Here is a 15,929-nt window from a genome sequence, read left to right as displayed (position 1 = left end):
CCGACCTGCTGGTTCCTCCTCCCTCACCACCCTCGACAGTGGTGCAGCTAGGGGGTATACAAGGGTCCCCCAGGTGGAGTGGTCGGTTGCGATGCAATTGTGTCCTAATACGAAGGGCGAACCGTGCCTCCCCTCCTGCACAGAAGCAGACTGAGGCGGGTCGTCACACCCTGCCCCGGCTGGCAGCTGCTGGCTCCACCCATCCGCCAGCCGCAGCGCCCCAGCCTGCATGTCGTCGAGGGCGGCCCCCTGCGTCTGCCCCTGCTCCTGCAACGCATCCACAGCAGCCTCCAGCAAGCGGCGCCGTGGAGCTAGACCTGAACCGCATAGAGAATCTATGGGGTATTGTCAAGAGGAAAATGAGAAACAAGAGACCAAAAAAGGCCACTGTCAAAGAAACCTGGGCTTCCATACCACCTCAGCAGTGCCACAAACTGATCACCTCCATGCCACGCCAAATTGAGGCAGTAATTAAAGCAAAAGGAGCCCCTACCAAGTATTGAGTACATGTACAGTAAATGAACATACTTTCCAGAAGGCCAACAATTCACAATTTTGTTTTTTATTTGTCTTATGAAGTATTCTAATTTGTTGAGATAGTGAATTGGTGCGTTTTTGTTAAATGTGAGCCAAAATCATCACAATTAAAAGAACCAAAGACTTAAACTACTTCAGTCTGTGTGCATTGAATTAATTTAATACACGAGTTTCACAATTTGAGTTGAATTACTGAAATAAATGAACTTTTCCACGACATTCTAATTTATTGAGATGCACCTGTACTCATCAAAGGCTGATAAAAAGTCTGAAAAGACACTATATGGGCCCTGTCCCAAATGGCACCCTAAACCCTCACGGTCTGCCTCTGAGTCCGTGAATGCACCCGTGAACGCGCCCGCGAACACCCTTTTGAACGCTAGAATGACAAATGGGACACCCTAAATGGGACACCCTACGGTCTCGTGGACTTAACGTACACGCGCACACAGCAGCCATTGTAAGTCCGTAAGACCGCAAGTGCACATCAAGTGTTCCATTTGGGACAGGGCCATGTATATGGTTCTAGCGGAATTTGCAGATAATTGGAGAGAAGAAAAATTCCCAAGTGTAAAAGCTAGCACTGATTACTGACCAGCTGAAACCTCATTTTAAAGTCAAACAGCACTACATCATGCTGTCATGAGGTAAATATCATCTGTACCTGCTAATCTCAAAGAGGCTGAGTTGTAGATGGCATCTTCCCGTAGCTCTTTCACATTCACCTTCACGCTAGAGATGGCATCAGGCCACACCCCATCTGACACTCGAACCTGAAAGTCATAACTCCCAGGAGGAGCATTCTCCTTTATGATGAGGAACCCTGTCCGCTTGTTCAGGATAAAATAACTGTAGGTAGAAAAATATAACAGGATTAAATATTAATTGTCTGACTGCGTATTCGTTACTGTTCTTGTTAATACAAAATATACAACTCTAAACCCTTTTCAGAGAAGACCTTGCAAAAACCAACAGCCACTACATAAACAATAAAAAAGCCAAAGTGTAAATCAAAGAGATCAACAAACACACAATTCACTGTCATTTGAAATGTGGCTAGAGTGAATGCTTTTCAATAAATGGTCAGAGTGGAAGCTAAGGGATGATTCTGGGTTATGGAAAGGGAAAACCAAGGAATGAAGAAAATTAGAGGGTGAATTCTTGTGTTGCGAGTGTTTCCTTTTCTAGCGTATTGTGAACGGCAGATGAATGGCACTGAAATATAGATTTTGCTGACCTCAAAATAACCTAATCTGAATCTTAACTGAACTCCAAAACTGAAAAGCACAATTTATGAGTCAACTTCTGACCTCGGCTTCACATAAATACTTACACACGAGCTTGCTGAATGTACACTAAATGTGCACAGAAACTCTATAGAAAAAATTAAAGCAAACACATTCCAGTTACAAGCTAAATCATATTAAAGGGATAGTTCACCCAAAAATGAAAATTCTGTCATTAATTACTCACCCTCATGCCGTTCCAAACCTGTAAGACCTTCGTTCATCTTCGGAACACAAACACTAACTATGTTTCTGGACCTTGATCGTGTTAGGATCCTTCCTGTCTATGGGAGGGTCAGAGAGCTCTTGGAATTCATCAAAATATCTTAATTTGTGTTCTGAAGATGAACGAAGGTCTTAAAGGTTTGGAACGACATGAGGTTGAGTAATTAATGACAGACTTTTCATTATTGGTTGACTATCCCTTTAAGCTTCAATGAATTAATTGTTTTTTTTGTTTCCTAATAGAGTAACAATGTTGATCTATATTCTGTTTTTTATCTATATTCTCTTTATGAGTGTTCTCACATTATGTTGCATGTACTGAAGGTTCTGAGAGAGCGAGAACTATGTGCTCAAGACATCTCAAGGCTGGCCCTGTCAGGATCATCTTATCATTGTATACGCCTCTCCAGTAAAGTGCCCAACTTCAATAGAGAAGAGCAAGAGAGGAAGACAGATGCTGGGATGTGGGAATAAAGGGTTTGGCATTGTTCATAGAGATCCCTTGACCCTTTTAAATAATAAAAAGAGTGCAGGAAAAATGGATAAGGTGCTGGGAGATGTGTATAAACATGCTAACCATGTAGAGGGGATGATGCTATGATGTGGACAGAAAGGAAAATGATGTAGAAAGAAAGAGGAGTAGAGAAGAAAATAGAAGAAGGTCTCACTTAGGAACATGTCCCTCGAAGGCATACGTCTTGTTATCCCAGTCATCTGGATCTGGTGAGTAAACCTTCCCCAGTACATTGGTTGGCATTCTCCCTGTCATTATATATATATATATATATATATAAATAAATAAATAAAAAAACTTGTGTCAAAACATTGCATGTGCATCAGGTGTAGTACACAGTATGTATAAATGCAAGCTTGTGTCTGTTGAAACAATGTGTATATGCTGGTGTGTGTGTGTGTGTGAGAGAGAGCGAGAGAGACTCTGTGTGTAAATATGCATCTAAATGACACTAAAAGGACCTGAGCAACTAATCATTTCTATGACTAACTCCATATCATGTATGTAACCTATATGTGACTTATCAGGTCTTAATCATTTATCGTGTATGTATTTTTAATAACTATTGAATCGCTTAATGGTTCGTATTCAGGTTTGGTACTTGTGACTGTCATTATATATATATATATATATATATATATAAATAAATAAATAAATAAAAAACTTGTGTCAAAACATTGCATGTGCATCAGGTGTAGTACACAGTATGTATAAATGCAAGCTTGTGTCTGTTGAAACAATGTGTATATGCTGGTGTGTGTGTGTGTGTGAGAGAGAGCGAGAGAGACTCTGTGTCCAAGGAGATTGTCAATTGTGGGGGCAAGTTATCAAGAATAATGGTCAAAAGAGATAAAAGAGATAAAAGAGAGTTCTGATAAGAGAACATTTGATTTATTGAATGGGGAGGAGAAATATACAACACCCCGAGCAAACACGACATCTAATTGGTCAAAACACCATTTCAATTTTGCCATTTTGGAATGAATTGCATTAAATTACATAATTACAATTAAAATATAATAAAACAGAAAACAGTTATTTGAATTTTTTCAATTTTAATTTAATGTAATAACATTTTCTCAATATTATATTTTTTACATTATTTTAATAACTCAAATAAATGCAGCCTTGGAGAATATAAGAGACTTCTTTCCAAAACATAAAAAACCCTTACTGAACCGAAACTTTTGAACGTTAATGTATTAAACATGTATATGTATTAAACGTATGTATGCAAATAAACCAATAAATAAATTTATCTCATAACTTTAAAGACATAACCTGCTTTTTGAAGATTTATTATATTTATGATAATCATCAGGGAAATAAAACAACATTAAAAATGCCTTGGTTTATACAAACAATTTAAACAACCAGATCAATGAAGAAACTCCTGATTTAACAGATAAACCCACACGTCAAATATTACAATGAATTTAAATGACATTTTATCAGCCCATTTAATTAAATGTAGTTTAACCATTACTGACCCTTGTATCTGCTAGTACATGCTTATAAGGTTAAAGCCATTACCTCTGTGACAGTTGATGAACACTGTCTTTTGTCCAGCTATGTGGGCGTGGTCATTCTCGTCACCGATGGTGATAGTGAGGGTGTTTGTGACGGTCTTTGGTGGACTGCCGCTATCGGTCATGATGACAGGTAGCAGAAACTCTTTCTGTCTTTCCCTGTCGAATGCTCTCAGGGCGGTGATGGTGGCCGTGTCATTCCCATTATCCTGCAGGTGGAAATCATTGCTGTAACGATACTCCAGAGGCACAGAGAAGGAAAAGGGTGAGCCGTTCTCCTCTGAATCTTGGTCCACGGCTCTCAATAACGTGGAGCTCTGGTTAAGCCGAACAACCTGCGGGCCCAAAACGTTCTCCCACACTATTGGTGTGTACACAGCCTCAAACTCAGGGCCGTTGTCATTGACATCCAGCAGAGCCATCTGGATAGTTGCAGTGCCAGTCAACGGTGGTGTGCCGTGGTCTGTCGCAAGTACAACCAAGTGATGCTGTGCGACCTTTTCCCGGTCCAGCTCACTAGCCACAGTGACCAACCCCGACTGGTCCACAGAAAACAGATGGTACGGATCAGACTCCGTAGCAATGCTATAAGTGATCTCGCGATTCAACCCCGAGTCCAAATCAGTGGCAGCCACACTTGCCACGCTGGTTCCTGGAGCGACATCCTCTCGTACGGCAGGAAGCTGTAGAAAGTGAGGAATGAAGACTGGCACGTGGTCGTTGCAGTCTTCGACCTCTAGTGTGCAGTGAAGCAAGCTGGAGTACTGCATATCCTCCACTTTGATGGTGAGGTTGAAGCGTTGCTCGCCCGGTCTTTCGTAATCCAGATGCTTCTTGAGACGAAGGGTCCCGCGCTGCTCCTGTCGATGGCTCACCATGTAAAACTTCTGTTCGGGATCACCGGTCACCACACTGAAGGTCAGCTGGCCATTCTCTCCAGCATCTGCATCCTCTGCGGCAAGCTCTATTATTGGTGTGTTGGGCTCACTGCTCTCAGGAATGCGTATGGAGCACGAGCGGTCCAGGAAATGCGGGACGTGGTCGTTGACGTCTGTCACGTGTATAGTGGCGGTGGCCGTTCCTATCATACCTCCACCATCTCGTGCTTCCACCACCAAGATATACGAGTCGGTCTGCTCCCTGTCCAGACCAGACATTGCCACTGAAACCGTCCCAGTAGCGGGATTGATGCTGAAAACATCTGCTCCACTATTAGCACCATTAATGGCGGCATTACCTACGATCTTATAGGCCAACACTGCGTTTTGTCCGACAGCTGCATCATCCAGATCAGTGGCTGTCATCTCCATGACGGAAGTGCCAGGTGGGGAGTTCTCAGCCACATCGCCATTGCAATTGTCTGGGGCACAAGCAAAAAGAGGAGCGTTGTCGTTTATGTCCCACACATTGATAATGACATCGGTGAATCCTGTTAGTCCCTCGCCGCCTTCATCTGTGGCCAGCACCACAAAACGCCACACTGCCCGGGCCTCGCGGTCTAATGTTCTCTGAGCATAAATCTTCCCCGTCACCTCGTCAATGATGAACTCGCTCTCAGCACCTTGACCATGAAGGGAATATCTCAAGGCCTCCTGGTCAGCATCCTTGTCTGGGTCAGATGCTGTTACCTGCAAAATCAAATAATTATATTAAATTTGATAAAATACATTAATTTGATAAGATAAATTGAATATTCAGTCTGTAAACTCTAACATAAGATCTAATCATCAATCCATTCAAACAACCTTATATTCGTCCATCCACACATCCATCCACCCATCCATCCATCCATCCAGCCATCTCTACTGTTCTGCACTTTAGTGGTTATAGACATGCTAAGCTAGGAGTTGTATTTCAAGGATAAATGCCAAACAACCGAATAACAACAATAGAATACTATGAAAGAAAGAAAGAAAGAAAGTAAGTAAGTTTAAGGAAAAACTTTAAACTCCTTCTTGACTAAGAAAATTAAAAAGTTAGGAAATAAGATTACCTCCAACAACTTTGGTATAAAAAGATTAAACATTCGGATTAAAAATGAGCCTCTAACATCTTTGGACAAATAAAGTGATGTCACTCACTGCAAATTCAGACTTTTAATAATTAACTTAGTTTTTTTTGGACTTTAATCATTACGCATGAACCTGTGAGACTCGATCCAAATGTTGAATGCATTAAGAAGAACAAATCAATCACAGTTTTCACTATAATTACGAAACACAAAATACCCTGGTAAGGTAACATAAATTAGTGTTCGGGCAATTTCCAATGAATTGTTGTATTATTCATTTTAAAATAGCCTATTAATGAAAGAAGAATGTGGTAATCACACGTCTTGTTTTTGTTACATTTAGAGGAGCTCCTAATATTTTCTTTCTATCTTTTTTTTTTTTAATTAAGAAACAGGAGCCACAAAAAAAGATGCTATTTTAAAATGACAAACATGTGACCTGAAAATTAAACAGAGCTGATATGCACAATACAGAGAATGTAAAGGCAGTACCTGCAACACAAAGACAGGAGAACCGTCCAGCTCCTCTGTCACGCTGCCATAGTACTCGTTCACAGAGAACACAGGTGCTTCGTCGTTCTTATTCACAATGGTGACTATTACAGTAGCATAATCTTCCCACTTCCCATCAGACGCCAAGACGTGCAACTTATAGAGCTTGTTCTGTTCATAATCCAGCGGCTGGGCGATGAAGATGGTTCCCACCTCGGGCTCCATGTCAAAAACACCTCCCACATTGCCTGATGTAATCTGGTAGCGCAACTTGGCATTAGCACCTGAAGAATAAGAGGAGTTAATGAAAACAAAGAAAACTTCTTAAGAGGAACAAAGAGGAAAGCATAGACCTACACTGACACTGATATAAAGGCTATTGAACAAAAAGCTAAAATTCAAAAACTTTTAAAAGTGGAAAAATGGTTAGCAGGAAAAATGTATCTATTTAAAATACAATAACAAGCTTTTTGCTGCAGGTGAACAATAAACTGCTTCAATGGCCTTTAGAGGTTATTGTCAAGAGTAGCTTTGGAAACTTGCCACCATGGAAACATAGACCAATAAACTTCAAATTAGGTGGAACAATAATCTGTGAAAAACGTTCATTTATTTCAGATTTTTCCTGCACTAAAACTTTGTTTTGTACTTTTGCATAGCTCTTGTCAGACATTCAATCAAAAGTCCAATCAGCTCAAGCTCTCTTCTGAAGCACACAAGTTCAAACTCAAAAGAAAATGCAGAGTTCAAGACTCATGTAGCTTAGACCTTTTTATTCTGTCAATGCCACCAACCCATTCTGTGCTTTTGTGCATGTAACTCAGATACTTTTTTTCTGAATTAAATCATGGACAGTTTAGTTTGATTAAGCACAAGAAAGGTAAAAGAGTGGATTCAATTCAAAATTGGAGGTCTAAAATCAAGGCCCAAAATGCATTTTTTTTTTTTTTACAGAGGAAATAAAGTCATGTTGGTTTGGAATGAAATGTGGATGAGTAAATGATCATTTTTATTATATATCTACACATTTAATATTACAATAGTTTTTTTTTTTTGAGAATATCTTCTCTTATATTTTATTCTTAATGAATTTTGATGATCATTGAATTTCACACGAAGACAACAATAATAAATACAGTAATTATGATTAAAAGGTTATTTTTGTGTTGGTTACTGTTTTTGGCAAATTAAACAAACATGTCATCATGTGTAAAAGGAATTATCAAATATCAAATATACTTAAGATATTTAAATAGATTTAATATATTTAACTAATACTGGTACCATTATGTAAAGCATAACATATATAATATAATATATAAGTAATGTGACAGATACATAGCAAATGAAATATTTCTCAATATTGGTGGTATTCTGAGAATTGAATTTGGTACAGACATGAATACTCAAAATATTATTTTTAAAATCAATATTAACTCCATTGTTGCTCAGTCATAGTGCAAGCAGGATTTGACAGTTGGTTGGTGTGGTATTTGTACCGCCCCTCCTCCACTGTGATTGTGACAGCTAGATAAAAAGTGACAGTGATGAACGTTGCGTTTTACCCAAAGTTGAACATTTTTCAACTCTAGGCAACAAGTAAAATGCACAGTGTAAAACAGACACTTAGCATCTCATCACACTTCTACCGTTTTTAAAAATATACAACGCTTCAACCAAAACAATTGATATGAATAAATAAAAATATGCTAGCCTCATAAGAAAAAAAATGGGTAACACTTTACTTGAAGGGGTGTGCATAAGACTGACATGACACCTTCATAATCATGACATGATACATGTCATGAATATGAAGGAGGTTTTATGCATGTTTATAACAACTGTCATTAAGTGTCATTCGCTCAGTTATGTCATTTTTAATGCAAATATGACATTATTTGACCTAACCCTACCCGTACCCTTACCCCTAACCATAGCCCATTACAAAGACATCTCAAACAATGTCATCTTTGCATTAAAAATTACATAACTGAGTGAATGACACTTAATGACAGTTGTTATAAACATGCATAAAACCTCCTTCATATTCATGACATGTATCATGTCATGATTATGAAGGGGTCATGTCAGTCTTATGCACACCCCTTCAAGTAAAGTGTAACCAAAAAAGGCTTTGGTGGACACACGGCCTAACACACTCTGATAAACTGATTTTATGCTGTTAGGTAAATTTGAACAATCTCACAAAGAAAAATGGATTTAGGTCAATATCACCTGTGCTGTGAACGCAGCCAACGAGAGCTGCAGCATACAGTAGACCAAAACCACACTTCAGTATGCAAAAATACTTGTCACCTCACAACACGGCAAGCCACATAGCTTTATTGTCTGCGTGTTCTTTGAATCCATCCAGCCTGTGATGTTTAGGGTGTCTATTGCTTGTGCTAACCAAATTTGTAGGACAGAGTTCGCCAAACCTGAATTTTGGTTCACATTTCGTTCACATGCGAACAGATGGAAGTCCAAACAAGCTTAAAAGAAAATGTTTCGATCCCCTGTTGGGCTCTGTTAATTAAACAGTGAAGGATGCAATGCATGTGTTGTGAGCATGCTATTTTATTAAATTCTTTATAACTCATTTGCTGTTATTTTGTATTTAGGACTGGAAGCTCATCTCTCTGAGGTCGGTAATAAATGCAAAGAGACTTCATATAAACAAATAACCCAGTTAAGCAAACAGTGCAAAAACACTCCTGCTTAACAATCCTTCAGATCTGCTCGCAGTGTGTTTAGATATCCCTGCTGGTACGAGGTTAATGAATAGGGAACGACACATTAGGAGCCTTATCGCCATTTCATCTCCACCATCTCATGTTGCCTTTGGTACCTCAACAAAATTGCATTAGGGAATATTTGGCTTATTTGCTTTTTCTGCTAATACAGAATCAAGCATGGCTTCCTTATGAAAGCACAGATGTGCTATGATGGCTCTGCTCCAGTGGCTGCGTGGGTTAAGTCAGAGCTGCAGCAAAGGCTGAAATCTATTCATCAGGGTAAAGCTTCAGTCTCGGGGAATGTCCAGCCACTCCAGGCTGTATTATGATGAATGACTGATACAAGAATTCCCTTCCTCTCTCCTGCATCAAATCCACACTGAGGAGCACGACGTGGATTCAGCTGGACCACAGGGAATTACGCGCTTCAGTAGTGCATCTGTATATCCAGACAGGCTGGCTGATGAGTTATGTAGACTATCCTCTTCCACCGTATTTCTGGAGTGTGTGTGATAAAACAAAAATATTATCCAAGGCTTTTGCATGGCAATGTATGAGGCCGGTTATCTTGGGAACAGCATTTGTTATGTTCTCAGGGTATATTGATGAGGAACCAACTGTGTCTGTCTCTCATTCATGAGCGGTACAGATACAGAATATGAGAGCAATAGCCTGGAGACAAACTCAAACTCATGGGAACATGTTCTAACTGTGTTTCATTAATATCGCTGTGAGCTAGCCAAGCCCTGTGAGTGGTTTATGCACTAATATAGTCCAACTGCTGAAACACTGCAAATACTGAAAGAATATTTCCCTTTTTATTTGATCTTCCACATTTTTCCATAATTGTAATCTTTTGAAGTACTATTTTTTCAAAAAAATGAAATGTATAATAAAGCATGCCTAGTTTTTCCTCATAATTAATTATATTGTTATTTTTATAAGGTCTTCATTAATTAATTATTCTACATTTCCCTTGCAATTTACAGAAAATGCATCAGGTGTTGAAGATCACACTTGAGCTGTGATGTCAGGTTCTCAAATCTACGACCCTCATTTACACCCCGAGTCAACACTTCATATTTCCTACTTCCCTCTTACAAATGAGCATTTTGTTCTACCCATCATCCTCATCTTCACCTACCTTCATCTTCATCATTAGCACTGACAGTGAGGATGGTGGAGCCCACGTCAGCATCCTCATCCACGTCAACCTCATACACGGACTGCGCAAACACCGGCTTGTTATCATTCACGTCGCTGATGAAAATACGCACATATGCCGTATCTGACAAGAGTAGAAACACACAAGATTAGCAATCTTTGTTCAGACACTCTTATCTTTACTTCACTTTTCTTGTCTTTCTTACATTCAAGTGTTTGCTTCTGTCATTTCCCCACTTCTCTTTGTCTCTCTCTCCTCCCTCCCATCTTTGTAAATATCTGACATTTCCAATTCCATCAAATTCATGTGTCTTCTGTTTGTCCCATTAATTTTCTGTCCATCTTCATCTCTCTATCTTCCTCTCATGTGTGTGGCTCTACGTTGTGTCTGAAGTCATCAGGTGATGTGAAGAACCCTGGGGGTTGTGTGTTTACTGAGTGCAAGCAAGTGAAATTTGTGATGCTTGCCCCATTTAAATGAGCTCTACGTGATATAATTATCAGTAGACACATCAATTACAATATGCTGCTGAAGATAAGAGCAATTATTTAAGAAGTTCACCCGCAAATGAAAGACAAGGCGCAAACAGTGTTGTATGCTATTTGTAATTAGTGCAGATACCTGCACATCAGCTTATTGTAGTACAATATAAAAAAAACATGTAATAATAATAACAAATTCAACAAATTCACCTTACTTGTTTCTATATCCCTAAAGCCCAACCCTACATCTACCACCATATTAAACCTCCAATAAAGGCAAAGCCTATTAAATGCCCATTAAACACGCTTTAATTCCAATAATAAATACCACTTTATTTCCACTTTTGGAATATTTTATTCATTTTTATTTAAAAATAAATGTCTCTCCGAGCTGATATGTAATTGGAAAAAGGAGAAGAATGGGATCAGAAAAAAGCACGTTCAAACTTGGGCCGGTTGCGTCAAAATCATTCACTCCCCCTCATGTTATTGTTGTTCCAAAACTTTATAACATTCTTTCTTCAGTGGAACATAAAAGAAGACATTCTGAAGAATTCTGATCATCAAAAGGGTTTGAAAAAAAAAAAAACGAAAAAAAAAAAGAGATTTCTCAATATATCTTTTATGTTCCACTGAAGAAAGCCATACATGTTTAGAATGACAGGAAAAATTTCGGTAGCACTTTATTTTAAGGACCTAGTTGCTTATTAGCATGCATATAACTACCATATTGGCAATTTATTAATACTTATAAAGCGCATATTAATGCCTTATTCTGCATGACCATATTTCAGATCCCTTAACCCTACCCCATACCTAAACTTAACCAGGGTACTATTAATAAGCAGCAATTTAGCAGTTTATTGAGGGAAATATACCTTATTCTAAAACTGTTCCTTATTCTAAAGTGCTACCGAAATTTCATCTTTAGGTGAACAATCACTTTAAAGCAACAAATCCTATGGTACTCTAAAAAAACACTGAATAACTTAAACAATCAAACACGTAGTGACCTTTTCAGAGCCTTCAGCTCAGTCAGGGCTGTGAGAGGCGGATAGACTCGTAGATAAAGTGTCTGATTCGAGTCTTGATCCCGCTCTCTTTCTGACGTGCTATGTTGTGTAAAAAGAGCACAGCATACGCTTAGCTGCCACCCTTTGACAGGTTGGCATGTTGTTCAGAGCTCCGCCATGAAGACGCGGTCATGTTTTCCCCTCACAAACGCAGAGGCACAACTCTGTTGTGTGATTTTCTTCTCAAACAGCACTTGTGTTTTGTTTCCATGTCATACTGACGTTTTTGACAGCATCATAGTGCAATTAACATTCACATGTTTCTGAGTAATTATGTGTGTGTACATGTGACTCTCCGCTTATCAACACTCTGTCTCCTGTGTGCTGGACCATATTTGACACTGCCGTGTTGTCAAATTGATCATCTAAATTTGTGTATTTCATTACAGTTGTAAGTGTGCTGGAGTGCACGTCTCCTCTGTTTGGAGTGCAAGGCAAACTGTGAGCAGACAGACAGCAGAGGAGGACAGAGAGTACTGGAGCAGACTAATTTCTCTCTCAGACTGTCCCTGCTGCTCCCTGATATCTCCCCTTCTCCTCTGGCACCTTCATCAACATTTAAACCAGCAACTTTTTTGTCTAGTTTACTTCAAGTGTTAGTGGGTTATTTAGGCAAAAGAAACATATTAATATTCCACACAATGAATGAAAAATACATTTGTGTGAGACTCTGGCTAGCCCTGTGGTCCAACAAATCAAATCAAACTGTCACGCTGTCTATATTAAACAAGGATTATGCAATGTAATATTTTATGCAGCTAATGGAAATATTCCCCTGAACTTTAGATCCTCTTTAGCTTTGTATTGTGAAGTCCCACAACCCCACTGGCTATGTTCAAACAGTCAGTGTTTGTGACTGACAGCTGTAATTACTAACTTATATGAATCTTGTATAAATTCTTGTTTTATTGATAGGATCAATGACCATTGTGACAGTGACAAACACAAGCTTCAAATATGGTCTGCATGAGTCCTGAATATTTTTAAGCGAGGCAGTTTGGTTATAAAGTGGAAGTCGTAACTGAGCTGTGTGTCAATGAAATGGTAGTTAGCAGTCTAAAACTGACAGCAAGTGTGATATTGCTTTAATACAACAGTTCAATAAAGTTGATATTGAATAACTTTATTTTCAGACACAATTGTCAGCAGTGAACTTTACTTTCCATTAAGTGGAGATATTTGCCTCCTTAAACTGATTTCAAGGAGCGTATTATAAGTATACACTGTCTTTTATGTCAAATTCTTACATTTTATTACACTTAGTTTAAACACTATAATGCTGTTACCAATCAAATGAAATCAGTATCAACAAAATTCATCTTTAGACTGCAGATGTGGCTCAGAAGCTGCATCGGAAGTGTCATTTAGATGTAGTTGCACATTAAATAATGTCATGAGATTAATGTTTTTGAATACATTTTAATCTTATGACATTATGAACTGCTTTAACCAAGAAAACGTTCAGAGTGCAGACCAATCTTAGCACTTAAAAAAAAATAAAGTAATATAAAAAGATTGAAGAAAGATTAAATGATACTTTAAATATTAAACTAAAACCACCTGTAGTGACAGTAAACCTCTGTCTTAATGAGTCAGTCATTTCTTGAATTGATTAATTCAAGTGGGCGATTAATTCAGGAACCAAGTAATTGGATGTCCTTATAAAGAGTTATTGATTCATTGACCCTCCTGATTCATTCAAAAACATGGATTTATTCAGAAACAAAAACAGTGCTGTTTTGTTTGTAGACGTGCAATAATAATTTGCAGTGACTTTGTTTGGAATTATTTCATTGTTGAAAATTAAGTCACTTAATGTTAACATCTTGTGTATTGAACTGTGGTATAAAATAATTTTTCATATCAGCACTTGTGCTAATATTTGGGAAAAAACAGCTTACATTTATATTGCTTAACTATGTCATATATTATACATATAAAGACAAAGACAATAACTCATACACAGGCATTTTCTGCCACCATCTCATATTTTATAAGCATGTTTAATCATTTCAGTGGTATTTTTAATCCATGTTCCCATTTTTAACCCTTATTGCCAGTTACTTTATGTATTTCTGCACCACCAATGAAAGCAACCACTAGGGGAGACTGGGGTTGGTTGTAACATTTTTGAAATATTTGTCTGTATCTTGGTGTTCTTTTAAGCCAGTGTGTTCAAAATGTGATTCAAACTAGTTACAAGTGTCTGCTATTAAATGGCATAGCAGGTATCTTTGCAGCACAAACAGAAAACGCTTTGTTTAGTTTCAAACATGAGGAGTGAAATGTTACAAACTTACAATTCACCCCATACTAGTCCAGGTTGTAACATTCTCTGGGGTGAGATGTAACATTATGCAACAAGGATTACGACAAAAAAAAAAAAAAAAGGATTTTGAAAGCTTTTTAATTCATCACTGACTTTTCAACATAATTGGTGTGTTTGTGTTACATCAGCATCATCATAATAAAACTGAATAACATGCACATGTGTGAGTTTAAGCATGTTTGTTTATGTCAGACATAGTAATTATGCATAATAAAATTGAACTTGAACATTTGAACATTTAGAGATCTTCTGTTTGTCTTACTCTTCCAAGACCTAGGCATACTGATGTTCAAAGAAAACATATAAATAAAACAAAAAATTTGCTTGGAGTAACTTATAACATGCTTCATTGATGTTACAACCAACCCTGAGTCTTGGTGTTATAACTAAAGGCCACTTCACACTGAGCGCAATGCGAAAAAGCGAGGCGAATCGCAAACGAACTGTGCTTTTACACCGAATGCGAAACGATTGATTGCCTTCTGCTAATTCACACCTGCACACTAGGTAGCGCCGACCAGAAATGCATTTTTCCTCGGATATGTATCTCGTAATAAGATTTGCTGCTCAATATACAGCATTAAATTAAGATAAATAAAAAAATTGGGTTCTACACCAGAAACACACGAAAAAGCGAGGCGAATCGCAAACGAACTGTGCTTTTACACCGAACGCGAAACGATTGATTGCCTTCTGCTAATTCACACCTGCACACTAGGTAGCGCCGACCAGAAATGCATTTTTCCTCGGATATGTATCTCGTAATAAGATTTGCTGCTCAATATACAGCATTAAATTAAGATCAAATAAAAAAATTGGGTTCTACACCAGAAACACAAACTATCTATAATGCTCAGAATGCATCTTAAAATTTAAATAGAGATACAATTAGCATCAAGCTACATTTGAAAATGTATATGATTATTTATGTTTTTGCTTAAAACCCACTTTAAACCATCATCAAATGCTTGTAATAACTTCTGATTGAGTGGATTTGTATTCTATAATAGGCAGACATGCACTCGTTGTATGTTTTATAATGGATTGAACACAACACCTGCTTCTCATTTGTCATACATATCATTATTGTTATAAAAATATCATGAGCTGCATAAAACACATACAGAAAATATATTGTCATAATCGTATGTCTATTTGCTTTCATATTTCATATATATAAAAAATGTTTCTCTCATTTTTTTTCATACATAATGGCAGGATATATTATCCCATTATTGACAGATCTAGAGTGACTCTCTGACTCTCTGCAAGTGAAAGTTAAAAGAAAATTATATTCTGTATAAAGAACATGTGAGAATAAATCTGTTATCAGATACAAATGATAACAAGAGCTCAGCATCCACTCTCTTCTCTCTTCCTGGATGCTCTTGTTTGGTGCTCGGCTGCTCCGGGCACGAGGGAAAAAAATCGACACACAGGACGAAAACAAATCCTCGCTTTTTCACGCCTGGTGTGAATAGAGCAATATCTATATATCTATAGAGGGATCTATTGTTTAGATTCAAAAGCGTCATCGCGCCAAACATTTGT

At 38.0% G+C, this 15,929-nt stretch overlaps 1 protein-coding gene across 1 annotated transcript in view; it reads right to left on the bottom strand.

Moving 5' to 3' along the window:
* LOC107570130 (neural-cadherin) overlaps positions 1-15,929 on the bottom strand; it is a 158,346-nt gene that overhangs the window by 119,393 nt on the left and 23,024 nt on the right. The window contains exons 11-15 of the mRNA XM_016256329.1: positions 10,474-10,617; positions 6,595-6,878; positions 4,096-5,719; positions 2,717-2,810; positions 1,202-1,386 (exon numbers count right to left, since the gene is read on the bottom strand). Coding sequence (XP_016111815.1) covers positions 1,202-1,386; positions 2,717-2,810; positions 4,096-5,719; positions 6,595-6,878; positions 10,474-10,617 — 2,331 coding nt within the window. The remainder of the gene's footprint in view (positions 1-1,201; positions 1,387-2,716; positions 2,811-4,095; positions 5,720-6,594; positions 6,879-10,473; positions 10,618-15,929) is intronic.

This window comes from Sinocyclocheilus grahami, unplaced genomic scaffold (assembly GCF_001515645.1).
Source record: "Sinocyclocheilus grahami isolate Dianchi unplaced genomic scaffold, SAMN03320097.WGS_v1.1 scaffold1419.1, whole genome shotgun sequence".
NCBI lineage: Eukaryota > Metazoa > Chordata > Actinopteri > Cypriniformes > Cyprinidae > Sinocyclocheilus > Sinocyclocheilus grahami.
The sequence above is the reverse complement of the archived record's forward strand: the minus strand, read 5'-3'. Positions and strand labels throughout refer to the sequence as shown.